Source organism: Balaenoptera ricei, chromosome 4 (assembly GCF_028023285.1).
Source record: "Balaenoptera ricei isolate mBalRic1 chromosome 4, mBalRic1.hap2, whole genome shotgun sequence".
In the NCBI taxonomy this organism is placed as follows: domain Eukaryota; kingdom Metazoa; phylum Chordata; class Mammalia; order Artiodactyla; family Balaenopteridae; genus Balaenoptera; species Balaenoptera ricei.
This window is the reverse complement of record NC_082642.1, coordinates 1,705,138-1,728,162: the sequence shown is the minus strand read 5'-3', so window position 1 is coordinate 1,728,162 and position 23,025 is coordinate 1,705,138. Positions and strand designations below refer to the sequence as shown.

The window sequence follows — 23,025 nt, the reverse complement described above, 5'->3', positions numbered from 1 at the left end:
AATCCCAGAGGCAAGCTTGGGTGTACATCTGTGTGCCTAATGCAGCTGTTTTTGTTTTTTTTATCTTATTTTTTTATTGAAGTAGAGTTGATTTACAATGTGTTAGTTTCTGGTGTACAGCAAAGTGATTCAGTTAATATATATATATATATATATATATATATATACACACATATAATATACATATATATCCTTTTTCATTATAGGTCTAATGCAGTTGTTTATGCACTCATTTAATGTGTAAATAGTTGTTTTTTAATAGATGCTAAGAAGAAATATTAATTTTGGTAAAGGCATACGTTCTGAGGGAGAGGTGCTGTATTAGATGGGGTAGTCAGAGGACTCTCTGAGGAGATAATATTCAAGCAGACCTGAAGTGAGGAAAAGAACAATACAGGCAGAGCAAACAGGAAGTGTAAAGGCCCTGTGGCTAGGAACATCCTGGGAACCTTCAAGAAACCACAAGGAAGTCAGCAAGCATTGCTGGAGCTTAGTAAGCAAGGAGGATGTGGTAGAAAGCAAGGTTGGAGGGGCCAATTCATGTGGAGTCTTTGAAGGCAGTAAAGACTTTGGATTTTTTTCTAAGTGTGATGAAAAGCTACCAGGGAATTTTGAACAAGGGAGTGACATGATCTGACTTATTTTTAGAGAATAACTCTGACTGCTTTGTGGAAAATAGGTTGCAAGGTGGGGGGGGGGCAAAAATGAAAGCAGAAAGACCTATTACAAGGTCCTTGAAAAGGTCTAGAAAAGCATTGATGGTCATCGTGGTAAAGGAGGTGACAAGTGGCCAGATTTGGTATATATTTCCTAGACGGAGGCAACAGAAGTTGGTGATGGGTTGGATGATGTGAAAGAGTAGGAAGGGTCAAGGATAACTCCAGAGTTTGGAACCTCAACAACTGAGAGTGAAAGTGCCATTTACTGAGATGGGAAACACTAGTCAAGGAATACAACTGGGGAGGAATATCAAGAATTTGATTTGGGACACGTTAACCTTAATATGTCTGTTAGATATCCAAATGGAGGTGTTGAATGGGCGGTATGTTCAGGGGAAGGCTGACTAGAAATGCTGATTTCGGAGACGTCCATGTGTAGCTGATACTTAAGCCTTGGGGCTGAATGAGATCACCCAGGGCATGAGGTAACAGAGAAGAGGGTTGAGAACGCTCCAACTCTGCGAGGCTGGGAGGAGGAGGAGACTCGGCAATGGTGACAGAGAGGGAATAGCTAGTGAGGTAGGAGGAAAACTGGAGGAGACTAGCAAGGACTCTAGGAAAGAAAGTGTCTAAGGAACGGAGCATGCAACTTAGGCTCACAATCTCCTGTACAAGAACTTTGATTTCAGATAGGTTTTGGAATTCAATTTTGAATTTTAGAAAGTTAGCAAAATGCATATGCCCCTGGAGATCTAGGGTAGCCTCTTCCATGCAGTGACATTAATATTTCTGCAGTGAAACACAGGAATGGCCCCACTGAGTGAAATAACAAGATTATCAGTCCAGTCAGATTTTATTACCAAATGTTACAAGTTAGACACATTTTTCTTTACTGAGCTTTTTGGATGTCAGAATTGTGGCTAATGCATTGTAGATGTGTATTTGCTTTCTTTCTTTACAACAGCTGTTTTTGTTGTTTCTGTTGGTTCACCTGACCATCTCTTGGCATCTTGGATCTGTTTGTGTTTAAAAAACAAAAAAGGAGAGTATATATGTTTCTCTATAGGATCACATACATAGAGAAATGACAGGAAAAAGTGAAGGAAGAATTTTCCCCAAACTATTTACAGTGGTTACCACCGGGGGGATAAGAAGAGATGGGCAGAGGTTTCACTTCTTATAGCTTTTTAAAATTGGGGGGATTATGGATGACTTTTAAATTTTTTGGTGTTCTGAATATTTTACAAATGTAAAGCCTATTTTAAAAAAAGAAAACCTATTTACTTAGGAAAGTTTACTAATACATCTAGTAAGGATGGGTCTAATTAAAATTTAGGAATACATACATTTGAAAACATAAATAGCTTTTCTGCAAGAGGGATTTGCCTAGTTTTAAGATATGCATTTACTGTATTTCTATATTTATTTGATATAGCGAAAATGCTACACATTTCTCTGGTAACTCTGTTTATGAGAAACCAAGGTTAGTAAATTAAAAAATGAGTAGCTCTCAATTTGGGCCTGAATAAAGAGAACATCTGAGTCTTTTCCAAAGAGTAAAGGGGTAAATGGGAGGTTCTCTAACTTCTGGCTCCACAGGGAACAGGAGAGGACGGGGTGTAGGTGCGGAGGGGCTATTCCTAGGGTTGGTTGGCAGGGGTAGGGGGCTCAGATTGAGGATCTCCAGTCATGGAGAGGCAGATCCAGGCAAGACTGTCTTTCACATATTGGAGAGTCAGCCCTGATGCAGAGTGTGGATGACAGAAATTTGACAGAATGAAAAAAAAATACGGAGAAATTGTTTTTTGTTGTAGTTAATTAATACTAATTAAGTCTCAATTAAAGTTGGCTTACTGACTTAGAAAGTAAATTCTGAACACTGTGTCTTCATGGGCTCTTCCTCTCCATCCTGAAAATCCGCTCTTGAAGCCTATCAGTCCAAGGGAGTATTGCCCTCTCTTTCTACTTCTGGTTTGAAGTCTGCCATAGTTATTTCACAGTGTCCATTATGTTTGCCAGCATAGAAATACAATTTTAAGAACAACCTGCCTGACATCCGTTTTGCTTCTTTCCTGGAAATGTATTCAGATTCTCCTTCATGCCTTTCCAAAGGGCCATTTCCACTGTTTTTCAGCAGTGTTTGGGGCCGATCAGATTAGTTGAACAGAAGCCTTAAATGGAAGTTTGGGCACGTCCTTTGCTAACTCCTACTCATCTTTCTGGTTTCCACACCTTTTCCACAGTCTCCTTTCGCCTCAGCTCCCCACCCAGTTGGCCAGCCTAGGATAGATCTAGTTTGGGTTGGTGGAAACTGTAATCTGATCAACGCCTGACTGGTTCAGACCTAACTGGGTATAATAAAGCATGAACAAAGACACCCATCTGTGCTTCTTTTTCACTGAGGACTTGCTTTCCTGGCATGTTCCCCCCAAATTATGCCAAATACAGCTGATTGCCATCACAAATGGAATTCTCACCTTCAGAATGATCAAGTTACCCAGCAAAGCCTTCTCTTGCTTCTTCCACTGTTTTTGGAATTGAAAGCAATCCAGCTGTCTCTAAGGATAAAAACGAAAACAAACATAAAAATAAACCACTCTTACATTGCAAAGAGTGGGGGAAATTGGCCATTTTTTAACATTAGAAATTTCAAACAGATGGTGAGCTAATTTATATTTTCATTTTGAAATTTACTTTCCCAGTGGGCGTGCAGTTAAGCCATATTTTAAGTCCATTCAAAGTGGCCTTCATCTGAAAATGTTGTAGACATATCTATAGATAATGCTCTCAACCAATTGGCAGAGGTTAAGGACCCAGGAATGCTAGCTCCCCCTCTCCTAGACCGCCCTAACCAAGGGGCACTCGGGATAGGGACCTCCTCCATGAAAACTGGGCTCCTATCCTCCCTGCCTCCCATCCTGCCCCACTCAGGGCTACTTTTCTACTGAGCTGACAAAGCGATCTTCCTTTATTGCAGATTTGACAATGCCAGCCCCCTGCTTGAAATAAACCTTTCAATGACTCCATACAGCCCTCAGAATTAAGTTAAAACTCTAATGTTTGCAGGTTGTCAAAGTCGTCCTTGATCTCATCCTGCTTACTCCTCCCTGCCTGGTCTCTCCTGGTCTCTCCTCCCATTCTGCACTCTGCCCTTGAGTCACACTAAGCCATGTGTTGTCCCGAGACGTGACTCTCCCTCTCTCACTGCCAGGAATTTGTACTCACTGCCCCTCTTCACCTGACTCATGCCTCCCTTTCCATTTTTGACTTACAGTCTAGTTGCAATGCAGTGATAACACTATTTTACCATGCTAAAATATGGCCAAGATACTTTTACCTAAAACATTTAGAATGCTATAGCTTCACTGATTATACTCATGTTTGCCCATGATTTTCAGTCTTACTGAACATATTCCATCTTAGACATTTTCCTACGTTGTTCAGTGAAAACACATATTAAAATTCTGCAGCAACACAACCTTACAAAAAAATCAACAACCCCAAAAGACAAACATTTTGCCTAAATTGCTGAAAGCAATCTAACCATGAGTGAATGATTCTTTTCCACATATGATGGAATTTTCCACTAATGTGTCTCCCTGACTCTGGCCACATCCACGTGTGCTCTTGTCATGCCTTGTCACACGCACTCCACCTGTGAAATAGCAGTCCCCTAAACTGGATGTGTTCCATTTCCATTTGTTTATTCCATGATTGAATAAATTCTAACATCTGAACTACATGTTGTACAAAACTGAGTTATAATCCAAATTTTAAAGGAGGAATTAATGGTGGCAGAGGATATACAGATATTGTGAGACTCATCTGAGATTTCATAGTGTTTATGACAAAGATAAAAATAGAAGTCCTATCCTTGGATCCTGTTCTCAGTTTAGAGGTTCTCCTGGTTTAGGGAATAATAGAAGAAAGAGAATTTGTCCTTTGTTCTGGAAACTAATAGCCTTGAAGAAGGATGAGTTCCAGAGCAGTGGGCCCCAGACCAAGATGGTCAGCAGCCCTTCCAAAATTCAATCTGGAGCTGACGGGTAGAGTGGGTGCTCCCACTGTACTTGTTATGGGGACATCTTTGGGTTCGCTCCACCTTTTCATTTCCTCCTTCAGTGTAGTGTCACTTGCCCTAAATAGCTTTTAAATGACTTGCTTTATGGATGTTTTCCATAGAGCACTACTCCTTTCCTTTGAGACTTGAATTTAATTAGTTAATTATTTATTTATTTATTTTTGGCTGCGTTGGGTCCTCGTTGCTGCACGCGGGCTTTCTCTAGTTGCGGTGAGCAGGGGCTACTCTTTGTTGCGGTGCGCGTGCTTCTCCTTGCGGTGGCTTCTCTTGTCGCGGAGCACGGGGTCTAGGCACGCAGGCTCAGTAGTTGTGGCACACGGGCTTAGTTGCTCCATGACATATGGGATCTTCCTGGACTAGGGCTCGGACCCGTGTCCCCTGCATTGGCAGGCGGATTCTTAACCACTGAGCCACCAGGGAAGTCCCTGAATTTAATTTTAGTAAATGGATTGAATTTTATTTTTCTTTTAATGAGAGCCGTTGTCATTACATCACCCATCATTTTATCCTTCCATATTTGTGTACCTTTTATTCACATCACCCATTTATTGCCCGCATTGTTAACTTCTATAATTTTTTTCTTTTATATATTCACATAACGTTAACTCTTTCCCATGGCTTTCTTAATCAAGAGAGTTTTTATACTAACTTATTTAAAGCCCTGTAAATCTAATCACTTCAATACATTTTGCCTGCTTACTCTACTAGTAGTCAGGGAACAAAATGCATTGATGCTTTTTCCTTTTAAAAGAAAGTTTAGTTTAAGTTTAGAAAAGTTGGGCAAAACCAGATGTGATGTCTTACTGTTTTTTATTGCTTCAATGTTCTGGAACAAAATGGCCCCTGCATGCTTGATATAATTAATTAGACAATTAATTTAGGCATAGGCAGCTTGGAGCCAGGCTCTGGAGGCAGGCAGGGGCCCCACCATTTCAAAGCTGGGTTACTCTCAGCAAGTTACATACCAGTGTGATCTTCAGTGTCTTTCTTTGTCAAATATAATTGTTGGGAGCAAGAAATGAGATGACACCTAACAAGGCACTTTATTAACCTCTTCTCTAGCCCTCCCTCTCCTGCCTTTTTAACAAGTATTTCAGGAAGAGTTAATGAGAACCAGATGATACAGCCACAAACACCATCCTTGGTCTCCTGTTCCTCCAAAATAATAATAATAATAATAACTGGAAGCAAGTAATTAATCCCCATGATTTGCAAAAAAATGTGAATATGTGGCTCATATATGTCTATTACTAATATATATAAATGATGAGGCTTTGACCCAGACATGCCACTGATTTTATAGAATATTAGTGTACAACTGTTAATCTGAAATTGCTCCATACTCTGCAATTTTAATTACCAAATTTGGAATTGGATGGAGCTCTGACCGTAATCACAAGAAACTCAAATACAGGAAGATGCTACTTTCCCTGATGTTTTGTTATTTAGTTCCACTGACAGCAGATTAGTCAGCAAGCCCTTAGGAGGATGCTTTCCGCTGAGCCTCAGACTTGGGAATGCCTTGGCTGTTTTTACAAACAAGCTAACCTGATGGAAAGTCATTTTCAGCTGAAGAATCCTATAGCATGATCGCTTGAATTGTGTTTACTTATTTGGATACCATTTTGAAGTGTTTACTTTTCAATCTCTTTTTTGACATCCTGCAGACATGAATGTCAGGACATTAGGGAGATCCAAGACCTAATTCTTACCACGGGGCTTGAAGTAATTTTGATGAATTCCATAGGTGAAAGATGGCTATCATTCTTCAACTAGAAATGTAGAGTCTCATTATTTGAAGAAGTTGTAATGATCTCTAGTCTAGTCACACGCTTGAAGCCTAAATTTGCTCCAAAACCTCCCAGTCAAGTGAGATTCAACCCTTCAGAGTATCCTTGGACAGCTCTGGCTATTAAAAAATTCTTCCTTCTCTTAACCCTCATAGCTTCCACCCTTGGCTCCAACCAATGTTGGGGACATAAAAAGCAGCTCTGCTCAAACTTATGATGCTGCAAACTTCTTGAGGTCAGGAACTGTATCCACTACAGCTTCTAGTAACTTGATACATGATTGCTGAGTGGAGTTCAAAGCAGATTTTGTTCTTTATTTCAATATATATCTTACAAAAGAGCAGATCATCAGTATATTTAAGTTCTACTGAGAAAGCATCACATAAAATTACTGATTTTATTATCTAAATGCTAGAGCTGATATATTTTATTCTTTCAATTTTATAATTCGAGCAATTTTTATCTGGCATGTACTGCAGTTTCCCTTCATTATAAAATAACATACTTGGGACTTCCCTGGTGGCGCAGTGGTTAAGCATCCGCCTGCCAATGCAGGAGACACGGGTTTGAGCCCTGGCCTGGGAAGATCCTACATGCCACTGAGCAACTAAGGCCGTGTGCCACAACTACTGAGCCTGTGCTCTAGAGCCCGCAAGCCACAACTACTGAGCCCGCATGCTGCAACTACTGAAGCCTGTGCGCCTAGAGCCCGTGCTCCGCAAGCCCCCGCTTGCCACAACTAGAGAAAGCCCGCGCACAGCAACGAAGACCCAACGCAGCCAAAAAATTAATAAATTAATAAATGTATTTAAAATAAATAAACAAAATAACATACCAAATTGCACTACAGATATTAACTACAGACGTCACATGTACAGGACAGACTGTTTCAGGCACAGAGGAGTTGAAACCCCACTGAAGTAGGCATTGGACGTTCTGGGTTCTAGCACCAACTCCACCACTATCATCTGAGTGACCCTGACTCTTGGTTCCTCTTCTGCAAACTGTGATGGTTGAACCAAATGTTCTCTTAAAGTTCTTTCCAGCTTCACAGGTCATTTGCATTTTTGACTTATTTGTCCCTGTCAGAGAACATAGACCTCTGATTTCCAGTTCAGTTCTCAATTTACATTGCCAGTAACTATCCGTATGTATGCTGTTTAAAGCTAGGGCTGCTTTTTCTTTCCTTTTTCTCATTGCAGAACACTTTTCTTCAGGAAACAGTGCGTAGAGAGTGTGAAGAACGCTTTGAACTGACGGAGGCTTTGAGTCAAGCCAGAGAACAGCTCCTGGAGCTCAGGAAGCGCGGCGGACGGTTACCCCTGTCACCATGCTCCCTCAGCCAGGGCAGCCTAACCTCCTCTGTTGCAGCTAGCAGCAGTCAGGGAGAGAGGCGGCTCGCAAGACTGAACTCCGAAAAGAGAATCAAAATCCCCGGCCTGCACGGAGTGTCGAAACCCACCGCTTCCCCAGCCTCAACTCAGCCCAGCGGGGTCAGCAGCTCAGGTTTGCCCACATTCCCCCAGCCACACCCTCCCCGGGGGGGTCGACCGTCTTCAGTCAGTGAGACCCGGCAGAGACTGGCTGTCGTTCTGCAGAGGAGACTGAGTCAGCAGTGATGGAGCCAAAGTCAGGAGCAGCTCCACACAGCATGCCTGTCTTTCCCAGAGTCCAGAAACTCAACTGTACGAGGATGAAAAAGATCAAATTATTACCACAGATTAAGAATGCATACTTACAGATATTTTTAACAAGACAGTTGGAAAAGCTAACCAATTGTGAAACCACATTTTCCTAGAGGCCTTTGAAACTGCAACAGATAATGAAGTTGTTGGTATTCCAGAGGGTCAATTTCTATATGTATTGTGTGTTTCGATGTGCTCTATGAATGTGCCCTTTTAGAGATCATAGGTAAAATTTTTCACCCATAGCATCTTTTCTGCTTTTTTTGCACCATTACAAGCAGATCTACTTCCACAAAATAATAATAATAATAATAGATTTTATTGGTTTTGTTGGTGTTTGTTCATTTGTTTGTTGAACTGAATAGGTTAAATAGATGTAATTAGTATTCCAAATAGAAAATGAAAGGACTTAATCCTTAATTTGATAATTTTCAAAATGCTTATTCAAATATTCACAAAGTTCATCATCAAAAGTTCCTCTTTTTCACCTTACAATCTAATTGGTTAATCTAATTTCTTTTTAAGTGTGGTCAGAAGTAATGATAGGTAATCTTCAGGAAGACAGTCTGGGGACCCTCTAGAAAAAGGAACAGAAACTCCAATTCAAGAAAAAGGTGGTTTATTTCTCAAACTAGAGAGATTATTTTTGATAACAAGGAGCCTGGCCATGAAAATATTACTTGGTAGAGAGTTTCTGCATTGAATGCTCTTTGGTATTCCAGGTCAGATTTTGGTTTTAACTAGTATTCTGGAGCCATTGTGTAGAGAACTAATTCAAGACAGTTTAGTAGATGCACGTAGTGCTAATTTGGGATTCAAATTGTATTACCCCTGAAAATGGGCATCTTGTTAACATGTTTTCTATTTTCAGAGTGAAAAATTAAAACCAGAAACCAGACCAGCTATTTTACATAATCTTAAAGCTTCAGGCTCCTCCCATTTCTTAAAACACAACTCTTTACCTTACTCTAGTATTTATTTATCATTTTATCCATCTAATAATAGTATATTTTTCTTCCATGACTGATTTTACTCAAATCCTTCATCTGACTGCATCATAGATATCCAGGCTTCTTACTCCCAGATTAGAATGATACTAACACATGTGAAATATGGCACATAAAACTCTCTGCTATTTGGCCACCATATAGATGAGAGAATCCAAAGGTACTTGGAATCCCTCCCATGTGCAAAAAAAGTAAAGTTACTAAGCAAAATCAAGTTTATATCCAATCTTTCAAAGGATTGATCTAATCTAGGGTGTTTTAACCTCAAAAAATTCCACATTAGCTCCACGAACTTCCCTGACTAGTTTAAGTGAGCACATCGTGTATAAAGTCTTAACAATGCTTGCTTTTGTTTTACAGAGATTGGCGTACTATAATGCATTTGACAAGAGAACATAACGTCATCTAATGGTGGTGCTGGAGTGGATCTTAGAGGCCAACCCCAACAATCTCTCTCTTTTTTTTTTTTTGCCAGTTAGTCGTGTGTTATTGACGCCTGGATGCTCAGGCCTTGATCCCGCACTTCCACGGTGGGTGTGGCTCCTTCCGCAGCTGCCTCTTGGCCTTCAGGTTCCCTTCGGGCTTGTTCAGCCGGCGTCACAGATCCAGGGGTTTATACTTCTTGCCCTTATATAGTTTCCTGAGGTTCTCCTTCCGAGTCTGGTTGATGACGGTGAGAACACGGGCGATGGATTTGCTGACACCTCGGACCTTGGAGAGTTTAGAAGCCGCGCCTCTTGTCACTTTAGCGACGCGCTGCTGAGACAGCGCCACTTTCAGGTCCTCCAGTTGTTTCAGCAGCTCCTCCTTCTTGCCTCCAAGGTCTCGGGGCTTAATCTTGGCCATGGCTGTACAAGCGGCCTCAGCCGGCTTCTTAGAGGGAAAGAGCAACAGTCTCTTTACAAATAAAGAACAGATGCTCAAAGAAGTCTAACTTGCCTAAGGTGGGACAGCTAGTTAGTGACTGAGCTAGAACCACTATTACCTGAACCCAACCTTTCCACCTCACTTTTCCACTTACCAGAGAGTCCCAAACCTCCATCATGACTTTTGTCAGAAGCACCTACACTGTGGTTACCTAATATTTTCTTTAAATGCACTCAATTTTTAAACTTAAATTTATATAAAAAGGAAGCTTGACCCAAGGAGGAATAACTATAAAGTAATGAGTTTAATATACTTTAAGATAAATATGTATCTATTAAAATACAAAATGTTGTTAATATACCCCCTAAAATTATCTTGTATAATGCCAGCAGTACTCGTGCCACACTCTGGAGACTACTCCACCAGACCTCAGTGTTTTTGATCTGGTGTTTGCATGTTCAGATTACAAATACTCATGACATAAGGTAGATGGCAAAAGCTAGTGGAAACTCTAGTAAAAGCACAGGAGAATATTTTGGGCAACAGTCTTTGTTATCATATTATACATGCTTTTCCACAATCTTGCAATTTCAGTTCTCTCTTCAGGAACCATGGGGATACATTTTTTCTAAATTATGAACATATTTAAATTTGTAAAGAACGTCACCCATAAGCTTTTCCAAAGTGATATAGAGACCATCCATGCAAAACCTGGTTTCTCAGTTTGTTGTTACACTCTTACTTTACAATGACTAATTTGGTAAATAGTCACTCTGAGAATAGAATCATGATCTGCAGTCAGGCTGTATTATATTCCACACGTATGTCAGAGAGGTAATTCCATGGATAAACATAGAGACAATATTTACATTTATTGCAACCTAGACCATCTGAAGCAGTCTAGGTTGTGTGCTTATATCTTTTGAAGAAAGACACTTAGAAAAGAGAATAGCATTAGAGTATGTAACCTGAGGGTTAAGAACACATTCAAACTTTCCTTGATTTTTGCACTGATTAACTCCTGTCATGAAAGAGTATCAGGAATGTTAAGAAACTAGTGAATATTATGGCAAAATAGGGCTCTCAAATGCATATAATGGATATTAAGTCTAATAGTTTTAATTTCCCTATAGACATACATTTTCCATGACTTCAATGGAAGAATTTATAGGTGTCAAAAGAAAAGAATATCATAGAAAATATTCCTTAGGAAATTATAATACTATTTGTTTCTTAAACTTAGATTGGTAGACAAAGATGGGGGAATTTTTCTATAGTTAACATAGATTTCTCAAGCAGTATTTTTTAAAAGTTTATTGAATTAAATGACTATAGTTAGTCAGAACTACTTAAAAGTTATATTTTCTGGCAATAGAATCGACTAGAAGAGAAATTAATATTGAAAATTATGTTAGCTAAGATCTTTTAATGTTCTATTAGTCTAAAAGTTTTTGTAATATTACAGGTAAGTTATAGCTAATTTCTTTTTGATTATGCAACAAGTTTTCTCAAGCTTTATCTTTTAAAGTTCTTATGATTATTATAATATTGCACTTATAGATCAACCTAGTATCCTATAAGGGTTAATTCTCTGTAGCTGAAAATTCCGAACCATCATGTTGACTCTTACTGAGCACAGGAAATCAATTTGGTGTGTGTCCAAAGTTCACAAATCCCATAATAATTATGGATTTTTTTACTTTCATGTTTTAAGAAAATAATTAATGTATACTGTAGCTTGCGCAGGGCACCTTTAATGATCCCAAACCATGATAGACAATAATGGAAGCATTCCTAAGGCAGTGTCTGTGGTATCTTAAGGAAGAAATTCTACGTTTTCTTTTGAAAATATTAACCCTGTGTAATAATAAATTGTAAAGCCAGTGTAATTGTGTTGTATCTTTAGAATGTGAAATATAAATTATATCATCTTTGTATATTCTGAATTAACAGATAAAAAATTTTAACAATAGTTGAATCTGAAACACACTTATCCTATGGCAATATTTACCATGATCCAGAAAATTGAAAGTTTTCTCTCTGCTCTAGCATTTATATAGTATAATGCTTTATATCCATTAAGTGAGTAAAAAATGTACTAAAAATCCCTTACCCTCATATATATATATATATATTTATATGAATACTAGGTCACAGAGGTTAAGTAATTTGCCCAAAATAAACACTAGATAAGACTAATGAATAATTTTAAACTTCTGAGCATCTTGACCCATAGATTAATACTTAGGCTATATTATATATTCACTCATTTCTTCAACAGATATGGAGAATTGAAAAAGCACTGTAAAAGTTACAACGATGATTAAGATGTACTACAGATGCCCAAGAATTGTATAATAGAGGGCAGTGAGGAAGTGTATGCAGAGATTATAATATAGGGCAGCAGGTGTTGGGAAAAGAATCAAAAACAAGGTGTTATATGAGTTCAACTTTTTGATGGAAGAATCAGGGACCACTTTAAGCAAGAATTGGAATTTACAATAGGTCTTGAAGAATGGAGGAGGGTTTTATAGAAGAAGGTATACCAGGTAGAGGACATGTATAAACAGAGTCATAGATATGCAGAAAATACTTGGTGAAGGGAAATAGTGGGAACCTGAAAAAGGTAGGTTGACCCCAGAGCTTGGAGGTGTTGAGTAAGAGCCCGTAGCAGGATTTTGACTTAGAAGTGGCATGCACTTTGTTGAAATTTGGGAACATAGCTCTGGCAGGGGTATTGGAATAATTATAGAGTGAAAAGGCTGGAGGTGGAACACCAATCGGTAGATTTGTAAAGTAGTCCAAACAAGAGTTAATGAAGTTCTGAATAAAGATGCTGATAATGGGAATAAACAGGAAGCAGCTGACTCAAATTCTATTCAGAGAAGGGAAAGAATTTGTTCCCTGTTAAATGCACTTTGAAACCATTACCAGCCATTGCCACTTAGCAGGGGTGCAGTGTATGAAATTGGTTCCAATTAAAGGATCACCCTTTATTTAAGAATATTACAGCTTCTCTGAAAATGTGAAATAATAGGAACTACTTTTTCATTTGGGCAACAGATAACTAACCCACAGATTCAGTGTTCATAAGAATTCTCCTTAAAGCAAACTACAAATCTGAATAGTGTTCTAAGAATTATGAGAGAAGAATGTGGAAATTGACATTAAAAATAGCTATCATCTTGGCTCAAAGAATGCAAAGCACAACTCAGTGGTGAGCTTTGGGAGTGTTACAATGCAATAAACTTCTTTCCGATTTTTGCTAACCATTTATGAGGGAAAATACAGAAGATAGCAGCCAAAATAAAAATAAGGATTATCTTAAAGTCCTTAAATTTTATAGTTCTGAAGGGACCTGACACATCATCTGGTCCAGACCTGTAATTTTACAGAAGGAGATAATAGGTCCCTTAAATGTTGAATAATTTTCCATTCTTATAGTTGCTTAACAGCTGACTTGACAAGAGAGCCTGGGCCTCCAACTCTTGGCCACACATCTCATTTCTACACTGGAAGAACAGTATCAGTGCTCTAAATTTTTGCTACTCAAAGTGCCTCAGCAGGATCAGTGTCTCCTGGGAGCTTGTTATAAATGCAGAATATCAGGCCTCACACCCAAACCTGCTGCATGAAATCAGATTTTAATGAGGCCCTCAGGTGGTTCGTATACATGTTAAAGTATGAGAATCACTGCTCACAGTGGTGCCATTGCCCCTGGCATATTCCACCTCTAAGAGCTGTGCGTTAGTGTTAGATGGAAATTGCCTCGCCATACTCGGTTCCCTATGCCTAATCTGAGACCACCGCCACCCACATCGTGTGGACCCATTCAACATCTCAGCTTCCAGTGCACTCAATTCTACTTCTTTGCCTATTGACTGTGAATCTGTAACTCTCCAGGAAAACTAGTGAATTAAAAGAAATCAATATTCAGCCAATATTCATAAATAGCTTATATCATCACCCAAATTTCTGAGCCTGAAAAGAACTAGAGATTTGTTATTTAAAAAAAAAAAAAAAATCCAATAGAAATACTTTCATTTTGACCATTGGCAAGTCATTGAATAACCTTACATTTTAATCTCATAATGATATATATTTGGATATCTGATTCCCAAAAGAAAATTTGACAATGCTGGTTGTCTTTTGAGGCCTGTGAAACATAGAATACTTAGATAAGTTGTTAGAATTATGAAGGAAATATTAGAGTATCATTATTCTCCCTGAAAGTAGTTCCCAATCACTTAAATATAAAACAGTAACTTGCAGTATTACACCTAGATCAGTTTATTTTAAAGGTAGAACTGAATGAGAATTTGATTCAGATTCTCAATGTCAAAATCTGTATTTAACACAGTAAGGCACTATGCTCACTTGTCTGTGAGCATTAAGTCAGCTCATCTCATTATACCACAGGGTGGCCATATTCTCTAAGCTTTTTGAATTCAGAAAATAATGAAAGGGATTGAATTCATTTGCCATTAAAAAGTTTTTAATACTTTTTATTAACATACTGCTGTTATTTAACTTGTATGGTTATTTGTTATTACTATTAATTCTCATAAATAATAATAATTCAAACCCAAGAATTAGACAGACATATAATTTAGAATATTGAAGCACTTTTAAGTAGAGGCTTTCATATGACTTAGCATTGGAAATATATTTGTTTTCTGAAAAATACGAACATCTGGCTTTGCATTGGGCACCATGGAAAGATACATCCACCTTTCTCCCAAGTGAGCTTGATGTGGTCTAACACATTAATCTAAAGAGACACCTTCTGCCTTCTGCCTTCTTAAAGTGAATGAGTTCTACAGTTGTAATTTCCTATCTGGAACCTTAAATTTCTAGGGAATAAAAGTTACTGTCAAGATTCAAGTGACTACTTCTTTCATTTAAAGCAGAATTTCTTAAAACCCAGGGCAGCCAGGTTTCCATTTTCTATTACTAGACTTTTTAAATGGTTGAGGTTTAAGCTGGGATCTCATGGGATCTCAAAGTTAGAATCTTTTTATTCTTCCAAGGGGCACATGGTACTCAGTATAGAACTGAGGTTAGTGAGAAGAGGTGAAGTTAGGGAGAAAAGAATCCACTACCTTATTTAATAGCAGTGATTAGGTAAGGACTTAATACACATGTTCCCTCCAGAATTGTTTGTCAATATTTTTGCCAATGTACCCTGAAAAAAAAATTTTTTTAAATATGTACCTCTTGCACATTTTTAGGTTGACATCTAAAACAGTTCATCATAAATTTAAATAGTTGCAAAGGATATTGTAATGATAACCAGTATATTATAAATATGGACATTTAAAACTAAAACTGTTACTTTAATATATTTTTATAATTGTAAACCTTTTATTGCTCTCCTATCATATTAAATTACTGCAAAAGCATGTACATAACTTTACAAAGTTCTTCTGGATTGATCTGTTACTACAGTTATTAATATGCTACTATTAAAAATATCATAAATATAAATTTTGACAAATAATTAAGTATAAAAGTTGTTTTGCCGACAATGCATTTCTTGATACCATGAATCAATATCTAATGTTTCTCTTTACATTTAATGAAAAAGAAGTTAGGGCTTCCCTGGTGGTGCAGTGGTTGAGAGTCTGCCTGCCAATGCAGGGGACACGGGTTCGAGCCCTGCTCTGGGAGGATCCCACATGCCGCGGAGCAACTGGGCCCGTGAGCCACAACTACTGAGCCTGCGCGTCTGGATCCTGTGCTCCGCAACAAGAGAGGCCGCGATAGTGAGAGGACCGTGCACTGCGATGAAGAGTGGCCCCCGCTTGCCGCAACTAGAGAAAGCCCTCGCACAGAAATGAAGACCCAACACAGCCAAAAATAAATTAAAAAAAAAAAAAAAGAAGAAGTTAGATGCAGTCAAAAATAATTGATCTGTACATAGGATCTTATTTACTTTTTATTAGTAGGATGTAGAAAATATTAAACATTTTATGATGAAATAAGATGAGGATTTTACTGTATTATAATAAACATTTGAAACAGTATCTGGTAAAAAATTGTTTTAACTACTTCACAGAATAAGTGCCAAGTGGAAAGATGTCATAGAAAGTTTATCTAGTATATCTACAAAATTTTGATAGTCTAAGAAAACGTTCTAATTACATTTAAAATAATTAGTGACACTAACCTATACTGCTTTGCTATTTAAAGTTTCTTTTCTTTCCAGATAAGGAAGTGTCCTGGGGACAAATATCAAGAAGACCTAAGAGGCTTCCCTGGTGGTGCAGTGGTTGAGAATCTGCCTGCCAATGCAGGGAACACGGGTTTGAGCCCTGGCCCGGGAAGATCCCACATGCTGCGGAGCAACTAAGCCCGTGTGCCACAACTACTGAGCCTGCGCTCTAGAGCCCTCGAGCCACAACTACTGAGCCCACATGCCTAAAGACCGTGCTCCGCAGCAAGAGAAGCCACCACAATGAGAAGCACACGCACTGCAACGAAGAGTAGCCCCCACTTGCCTCAACTAGAGAAAGCCCGCGCATAGCAACGAAGACCCAACACAGCCAAAAATAAATAAATTTATTTATTTTTTAAAAAAGAAGACCTGAAAAGAGCTGCTTATATTTAAATGCATTGCAGGAAGGGGAATTTTTAACAGTCAGCCTTTCTTACTAGTGTTATTTTCGCCTTGCTTTCATGAGACTGTCCTCCAAATGCATACTTTGACAAAGCCAAGGCCTAAAAAAAAGAGACCCATCAGTCCAAAATTGTCTAATTCCCATGGCTACAATCTACTTGTATGTGAACTCAGAAAATCCTAGCATGGACTAAAATATCGTTTCTAGCATGACACTTTATTTCAACAGGAATATTTATAAGTTAGGGAAATCCAGGAAGCTCTATGAACTTAAGATCATCAACCCCTTCAAGTACCCCTGGGGTACACATACTCCATGTTAAAGGCCACTGTTCTAACTTAGCAAGTCAAGTCAACCAGAATCTTGTTTGCATTGAAGCATTAGACCTTCTGGGTATAACTTAGTAGGATACCTCAGGTCAGAGTGTTGGACTCCCAGACCTCAGATCCAAGACAGGGGCTGGGCTCCCCTCCCTGGGCCTGCCTCCACCCAAAAGTTCCCAATGTCAAGGAGAGGACCTGAGAGCCACCTCCTGCCTCTTCTGGTCATGAGCCCAGATCACAGAAGAGGAAATTTCTGAGTGCAGCATCAGTGGGGTCCTTGTGGTTCTCTGTGACCATGTCCCCGTGTAACTCTTAATATACTGTTAACCGGAGAGAACCCAGAACCGACCAAGCGCATCCACTTTATGCAGTGTAAGGCAGACCTGCAATCACCAAGAAGAAAAAGTTCTCCTTCAATATCCAGCTGGCAGCAGTAGGAGAAGCAGTGAAGAGAAATGTGAGACACAAAGATCAAGTTTGGGGTCAGGGAGGGCTTAAATTCTTTGTAACTACATGGTTGGAACTCTGAGCCAATAATTGTTAATGTTATCAAATTCTTGATATCTACATTACATTAACTTGGGGAAAAGAGATTATACTTGTTTTTACCATTTGTGCCCTGGACACAGTATATTGGTAGGGAAAGATGGCCCTATTTAATGGAAAGAGATATTTTTCCATGTTTTGATTTTATTATTTATGATCAAATATAGTCATACAACTAATATGAGAGTTTATTTTGCTTATGTATTAAAGGCCCTTGAAAATGTTTGTCAAAACATCTGTAATTTGATGTTTTAAACTGGTAATAATGCATTTCAGTAGCATATGTATATAGAATCTATATTGCTATTCCTACTTTAGTTACTGATGTCCCAAATGTTTCTAATACTAACTTAATAAGTGCACTCTTTAATTATCAATGGCCCCCAGATACCCAGAGTCTCTGCAACCATCCCAACCCTTCCAGGACTGGGACAGCTGTTGGAAAGACACCAGAAAGGGTAAGCATCTGTCTGGGTCTGAGGGCATGTGACCTGACTGAGTATATGATCCTGACTGTATTTCAACCACAACATCTTTATGAACTGTCCATTTATTTATTTTTGTTGTTTACGCCTCTTCTGACCTTCCTTAGTGTAAAAGCAGCTAAACTTTTAATGAAGAAATTGTATATTCATACAGTATTGAAACTCAGTCATTAAAAGTTTAATACAAACCTTACTCTAAATGTAATATCATGAGTTTCAGGACAGCTCTTCTTGTAAAGGTTCTGAACTTTCCTGAAAATATGATAAGAATGTTGTCTCAGCAGTTTTCCTTGGCTGCCTTTGGATTTAGTCCTAGTACTCCTGAGGGAATAATTTACCTCAGATCTTCTAACTTATCTAAATGTGTGTAAAAATGAGGCTATTATACTCCTTTAGTTAACGCAGGTTAGGATCAGGGCCTCACTGCAGGTTAGATTGAGGGGTTTTTGTTCATTACCAAAAGGGCATGAATAAAAAAGCATGGAGTCCTCCTTGCCTGGTGAAAGGGGAGGTCTTCACAGGCATCAGGCTTATGCCCACACTTTGTGTCCCTGGTTTAAAAACAGAAAGTAGATTTCCAGTGTAAAATGGCATGGCATCTAACAGGCCTTGATGCAACCCCTTCCAATATCCCATTAAAAGCCCTGTGATGGGGCTTCCCTGGTGGCGCAGTGGTTGAGAGTCTGCCTGCCAATGCAGGGGACACGGGTTCGAGCCCTGGTCTGGGAAGATCCCACATGCCGCACAGCAACTGGGCCCGTGAGCCACAACTACTGAGCCTGCGCGTCTGGAGCCTGTGCTCCGCAACAAGAGAGGCCGCGATAGTGAGAGGCCCGCGCACCGCGATGAAGAGTGGCCCCCGCTTGCCACAACTAGAGAAAGCCCTCGCACAGAAACGAAGACCCAACACAGCCAAAAATAAATAAATAAAATAAAAATATAACAAATGTTCAAGTACAATTGGTGTCTAAAAAAAAAAAAAAAAAAAAGCCCTGTGATGGAAAAGGAAAGGTCACATACGCACAGCACACAGACAACCAAGTCACAGCAAGAGCCTGGCCCCCCATTGCTGTGCCACATGGGTGCTGCCCCTCAAGGCACCCAAGCTACTTTGCTGGGAACATTCTGAGATGGCCATTCCTAATAGAAAAGAGGAATCTTGTGTGAGTGGTGGTGAGGAGGGAGAGATGGGCAGTGATGCACTATACCCTAGGAAGTGGGATTCTCTCAAATAGCAGTGGATCAGCATAAGAGAGGCTGAGCAGCCCGGGTAGAGAAATACACCTGATGGTACTTGTAGGAGTCGTAGTAGCAGCAGTAACAACAACAGTTTAGTACTAGTAGTAGTAGTAGTAACAGTAGCAGTAGCAATAATAAAGAAAATGATAATAGCAGATATTTATTGTTTATCATGGGCAATGTACAATACTAAGGGCTTTAAAAGTATTTCATTTAATGCTCCCAGAAACCCTATGAGGTTGACATATTTATTAGCTTCCTTTTACAGATGATAATACTGAGGCATAGAGAGGTTAAGCAACTCACCCAAGTCACACAGCTAGGAAGTGACAAAGCCTGGACTGGCAAATAGGTACTGTAAGCTGAAAACTGGACCAGGGACCAGGTACATCACCTTCCCCCCTGCTCCCAAGTTTTGTCTCTGAGAAGGGATGTTACCCTCATACCAGAGCAAACTTGAGAGATGTCTCTGTAACCTATCTGTTGAAATAAAGATCTAGCTTCATTTGAGAGTGGGCAATCAAGAAGGAAGGCAGAAAAGAAGGAAGGAAGGAAAGAAGGAAGGAAGGAAGGAACAGCTTAGAAGCTATGAAAAAAGCATTACAGAACAAAGGGAAGAAAGTAGTATATAGGAAATAACAGACCTAAGAAAAGATCTACTGCACAATCTTATGAGGCCCCTCTAGGAAGTGATTTAGCATCCTGTAGAAGCAAAATATTATAGGCCTCACATTCCTTTTTTTAAAATATGTCATTTTCTATATTAAGTCTTTAGGTCCTGTGCTTCCTGATTTATTTCTAGAATATGGTGTCCTAGCTATAGCCTTAAAAAAGCAGTTTCTTCTAAATACAGACAAAGGAGAAAAGAGTATTAAGACTGGTACAGAAGGAGAGAGAAATAACAAATTATACAGCTGTTCACAAGATAAAACTCTCCAGATAAAGACAAAGGTCAAGGGCTTCCCTGGTGGCGCAGTGGTTGAGAATCTGCCTGCCAATGCAGGGGACACGGGTTCGAGCCCTGGTCTGGGAAGATCCCACATGCTGCAGAGCAACTAGGCCCGTGAGCCACAACTACTGAGCCTGCGTGTCTGGAGCCTGTGCTCCGCAACAAGAGAGGCCACGATAGTGAGAGGCCCGCGCACTGCGATGAAGAGTGGCCCCCGCTTGCCACAACTAGAGGAAGCCCTCGCACAGAAAGGAAGACCCAACACAGCCAAAAAATAAATAAATAAATAAAAAATTTAAAAAAAAAAAGACAAAGGTCAAAATTTATAAGAATAAAAACATGTTCTAAATTTAGTAATCATAAAAGTGCTCCTAAAAATTGTCTATAAAAGTCCATTTTTGAGACATAGATCTTCAAAAGTTAAAGTTTCTTTTAACTTTAAATAAAGTTAATATAAAACAGAAGGCCTTGATGCAGCCCCTTCCAATATCCCATTAAAAGCCCTGTTATGGGAAACATTGATCTCTGGTAAGCTGAATGGTCTCTGATATGCTGAACTACTACTGTACTTGAGATACTTAAAATTAAAACCTTTTGTTCTCAAAAGTCACTTATGCTCTTTTTTCATTGTTAACAGTATGAAATTATAGAGTGAATGAACATTTTAGAGTGTGTATGGACTCCCATTGTTTTGTTTTGGAGCAAAGTACCTTAAGACTCTGTCTTTGCTCTTCTTCCTTTGATGTATTTCTACCATCTTATTATGTGCTTTCCATTCTCTCTCTCTCTTTTTTTCCTACTTACCATCTTCTGAATAGATTTTCTTTTTTCGTTTCTTTTTCTTATTCCCACCATCACACCCTACTTCTATTCCTTTGGAAGTAATTCTCTCTACAACTATTTTTAGGAGTTACCCAGACATTTTTTTTTAATATTTTATTTTATTTTATTTATTTTATTTTTTACTTTTTGGCTGCGTCGGGTCTTCATTGTGTCATGCGGGCTTCTCTCTACTTGCGGCGTGCGGGTTTTCTCTCTCTAGTTGTGGTGCGCGGGCTCCAGAGCTCTCAGGTTCTGCAGTTTGCAGCACGCGGGCTGTCTGGCTGAGGCGTGCGAGCTCAGTAGTTGTGGTGCACAGGCTTAGTTCCCCCGTGGCATGTGGGATCTTAGTTCCTCGACCAGGGATCAAACCCGCGTCCCCTGCATTGGAAGGCAGATTCTTTACCACTGGACCACCAGGGAAGTCCCAGGAGTTACCCAGACATTTTAACATGCTTACTTAATCTCTTGATGCTTCACCCAAACAATACAGGTACCTTAGAATATTATAACTACAACTTTCACAGTGTTCCAATTTATATTATATTTTGACCATATTTGAATTCTATCTTGTTTGTTTAACCTCACAAATTAGACATGACTATTATTGTTATATGTAGTCAATGTTCATCAGTTTCTTTGCTCACCATTTCTTCTTGCATCTCAGACTTTCCTCCATTTGGCCTCATAATCTTTCTGCATAAAGCAGTTTTCCATTTCTAAAAGCTTTATTCAATTTTTCTCCAATCTGCTAGATTTGTTTTTAAAAATTCTCTTATTCCTTGTTCACAAACTTTTCATTTCTTTAAACATACCAAACATGCTTATTTTATATTGTGTCTGATCATCTTTACAGATCTGATTTTTCTGCCTGTTTCTGCTGGTTCTCACTCATGGTGCTTTATTTTCTTGTGTGGGGTGGGGTGGGGGGGAATGGCAGAATATGCCTATGTGTGTTTTTATGTGAGCTTAAGTTCCTTGGAACTTTATCTATAGGAATTCTTTGAGACCTGGGTAGAGATTGGAGCACTTATATTAAAATTCTCTTCTTTCAATTTTTCAGATGCAGATGAAATAAATTCATACAAAAAGTCACGTGAGGGCCAGGCTGCAGGTACAGATTCTCAGGTGAGAATTCATCCCACTCTCCTCCAGCATAAAGATCAAATCAGATGCATGGCTGTCTCCTGCATAGCAGGTTATTTTTTACTCATCCTTTGAACTGAAGGTAAAGCCCTTTGAGATTCCAGCTTTATCTGAGAGTCTCCTATAAAACTTCCAATTTCGCATGGGCCCAAGGCTTCATCTCCTCCCCTCCACTATCAAACATTTTCCAAAAAGTTCAAGGTTTCCAGGTTTTGGCAGAAATACTGAGAGAGCTGGCTTTGGTTCTCCTCTCCCAAAGTCGCTACTTCTGTCTTGTTTTTGATTTCTGCAGATTCCTTACTTCTGTGCCATCTGTTGATGCCTTTAAAAAGTGTTTTCTTTGTTATTTTGTCTAGCATTCTGGTTGTTTTCACTGGGTAAATCTTTTAGCATATCTAGTTCAGCAAACTAAAGGCAGTAAATATTCTGTGGAGATGGGGGGACATCCCCCCGCCACCGCAGTATATGTGCTGAATTGAAGACCTCTATAAAGCACTGTGTCAGAAGAATACAGAGGTCTGGGGACCAAAGGATGGAAACAAAAGTGGCCTCATTTACCATTATTCCAATGACCACCTTTCTCTTTTTTTGTAATACAAGCAGTCAAAGCTAGAAATTTCCTCAGTCATCTGCTTCTGGGAGAAGCAAATCCACACAGTGTTTAATGTAGAATATATTTTTCTGTTTGGAAAATACCCAGGATATATTTTATTTATTTTGATTTTTTGGTTATTTTTAGTCCATAGCAAATTAGAACAAACATTGCTCTCTAAAATTAATCCTGAAAGGAAATGCTGATTTTTAAGTAA

General features: G+C 39.1%; 1 protein-coding gene, 1 long non-coding RNA gene and 1 pseudogene across 2 annotated transcripts in view; 2 read left to right on the top strand and 1 right to left on the bottom strand.

The window, feature by feature from the left end:
- LEKR1 (leucine, glutamate and lysine rich 1) overlaps positions 1 to 8,502 on the top strand; it is a 267,875-nt gene extending 259,373 nt beyond the window's left edge. Inside the window, exon 15 of the mRNA XM_059920059.1 lies at positions 7,733 to 8,502. Coding sequence (XP_059776042.1) covers positions 7,733 to 8,149 — 417 coding nt within the window. The 3' untranslated portion in view covers positions 8,150 to 8,502. The remainder of the gene's footprint in view (positions 1 to 7,732) is intronic.
- A 1,224-nt stretch (positions 8,503 to 9,726) lies between these two features.
- On the bottom strand, positions 9,727 to 10,068 carry LOC132364474 (large ribosomal subunit protein uL29-like; annotated as a pseudogene).
- Positions 10,069 to 16,330: 6,262 nt separating this feature from the next.
- LOC132365152 (uncharacterized) lies at positions 16,331 to 22,179 on the top strand. The gene is made up of 3 exons (XR_009503045.1): positions 16,331 to 17,489; positions 17,966 to 18,036; positions 22,134 to 22,179. It is a non-coding gene; the product is annotated as an uncharacterized LOC132365152 (long non-coding RNA).
- Positions 22,180 to 23,025: the final 846 nt, after the last annotated feature.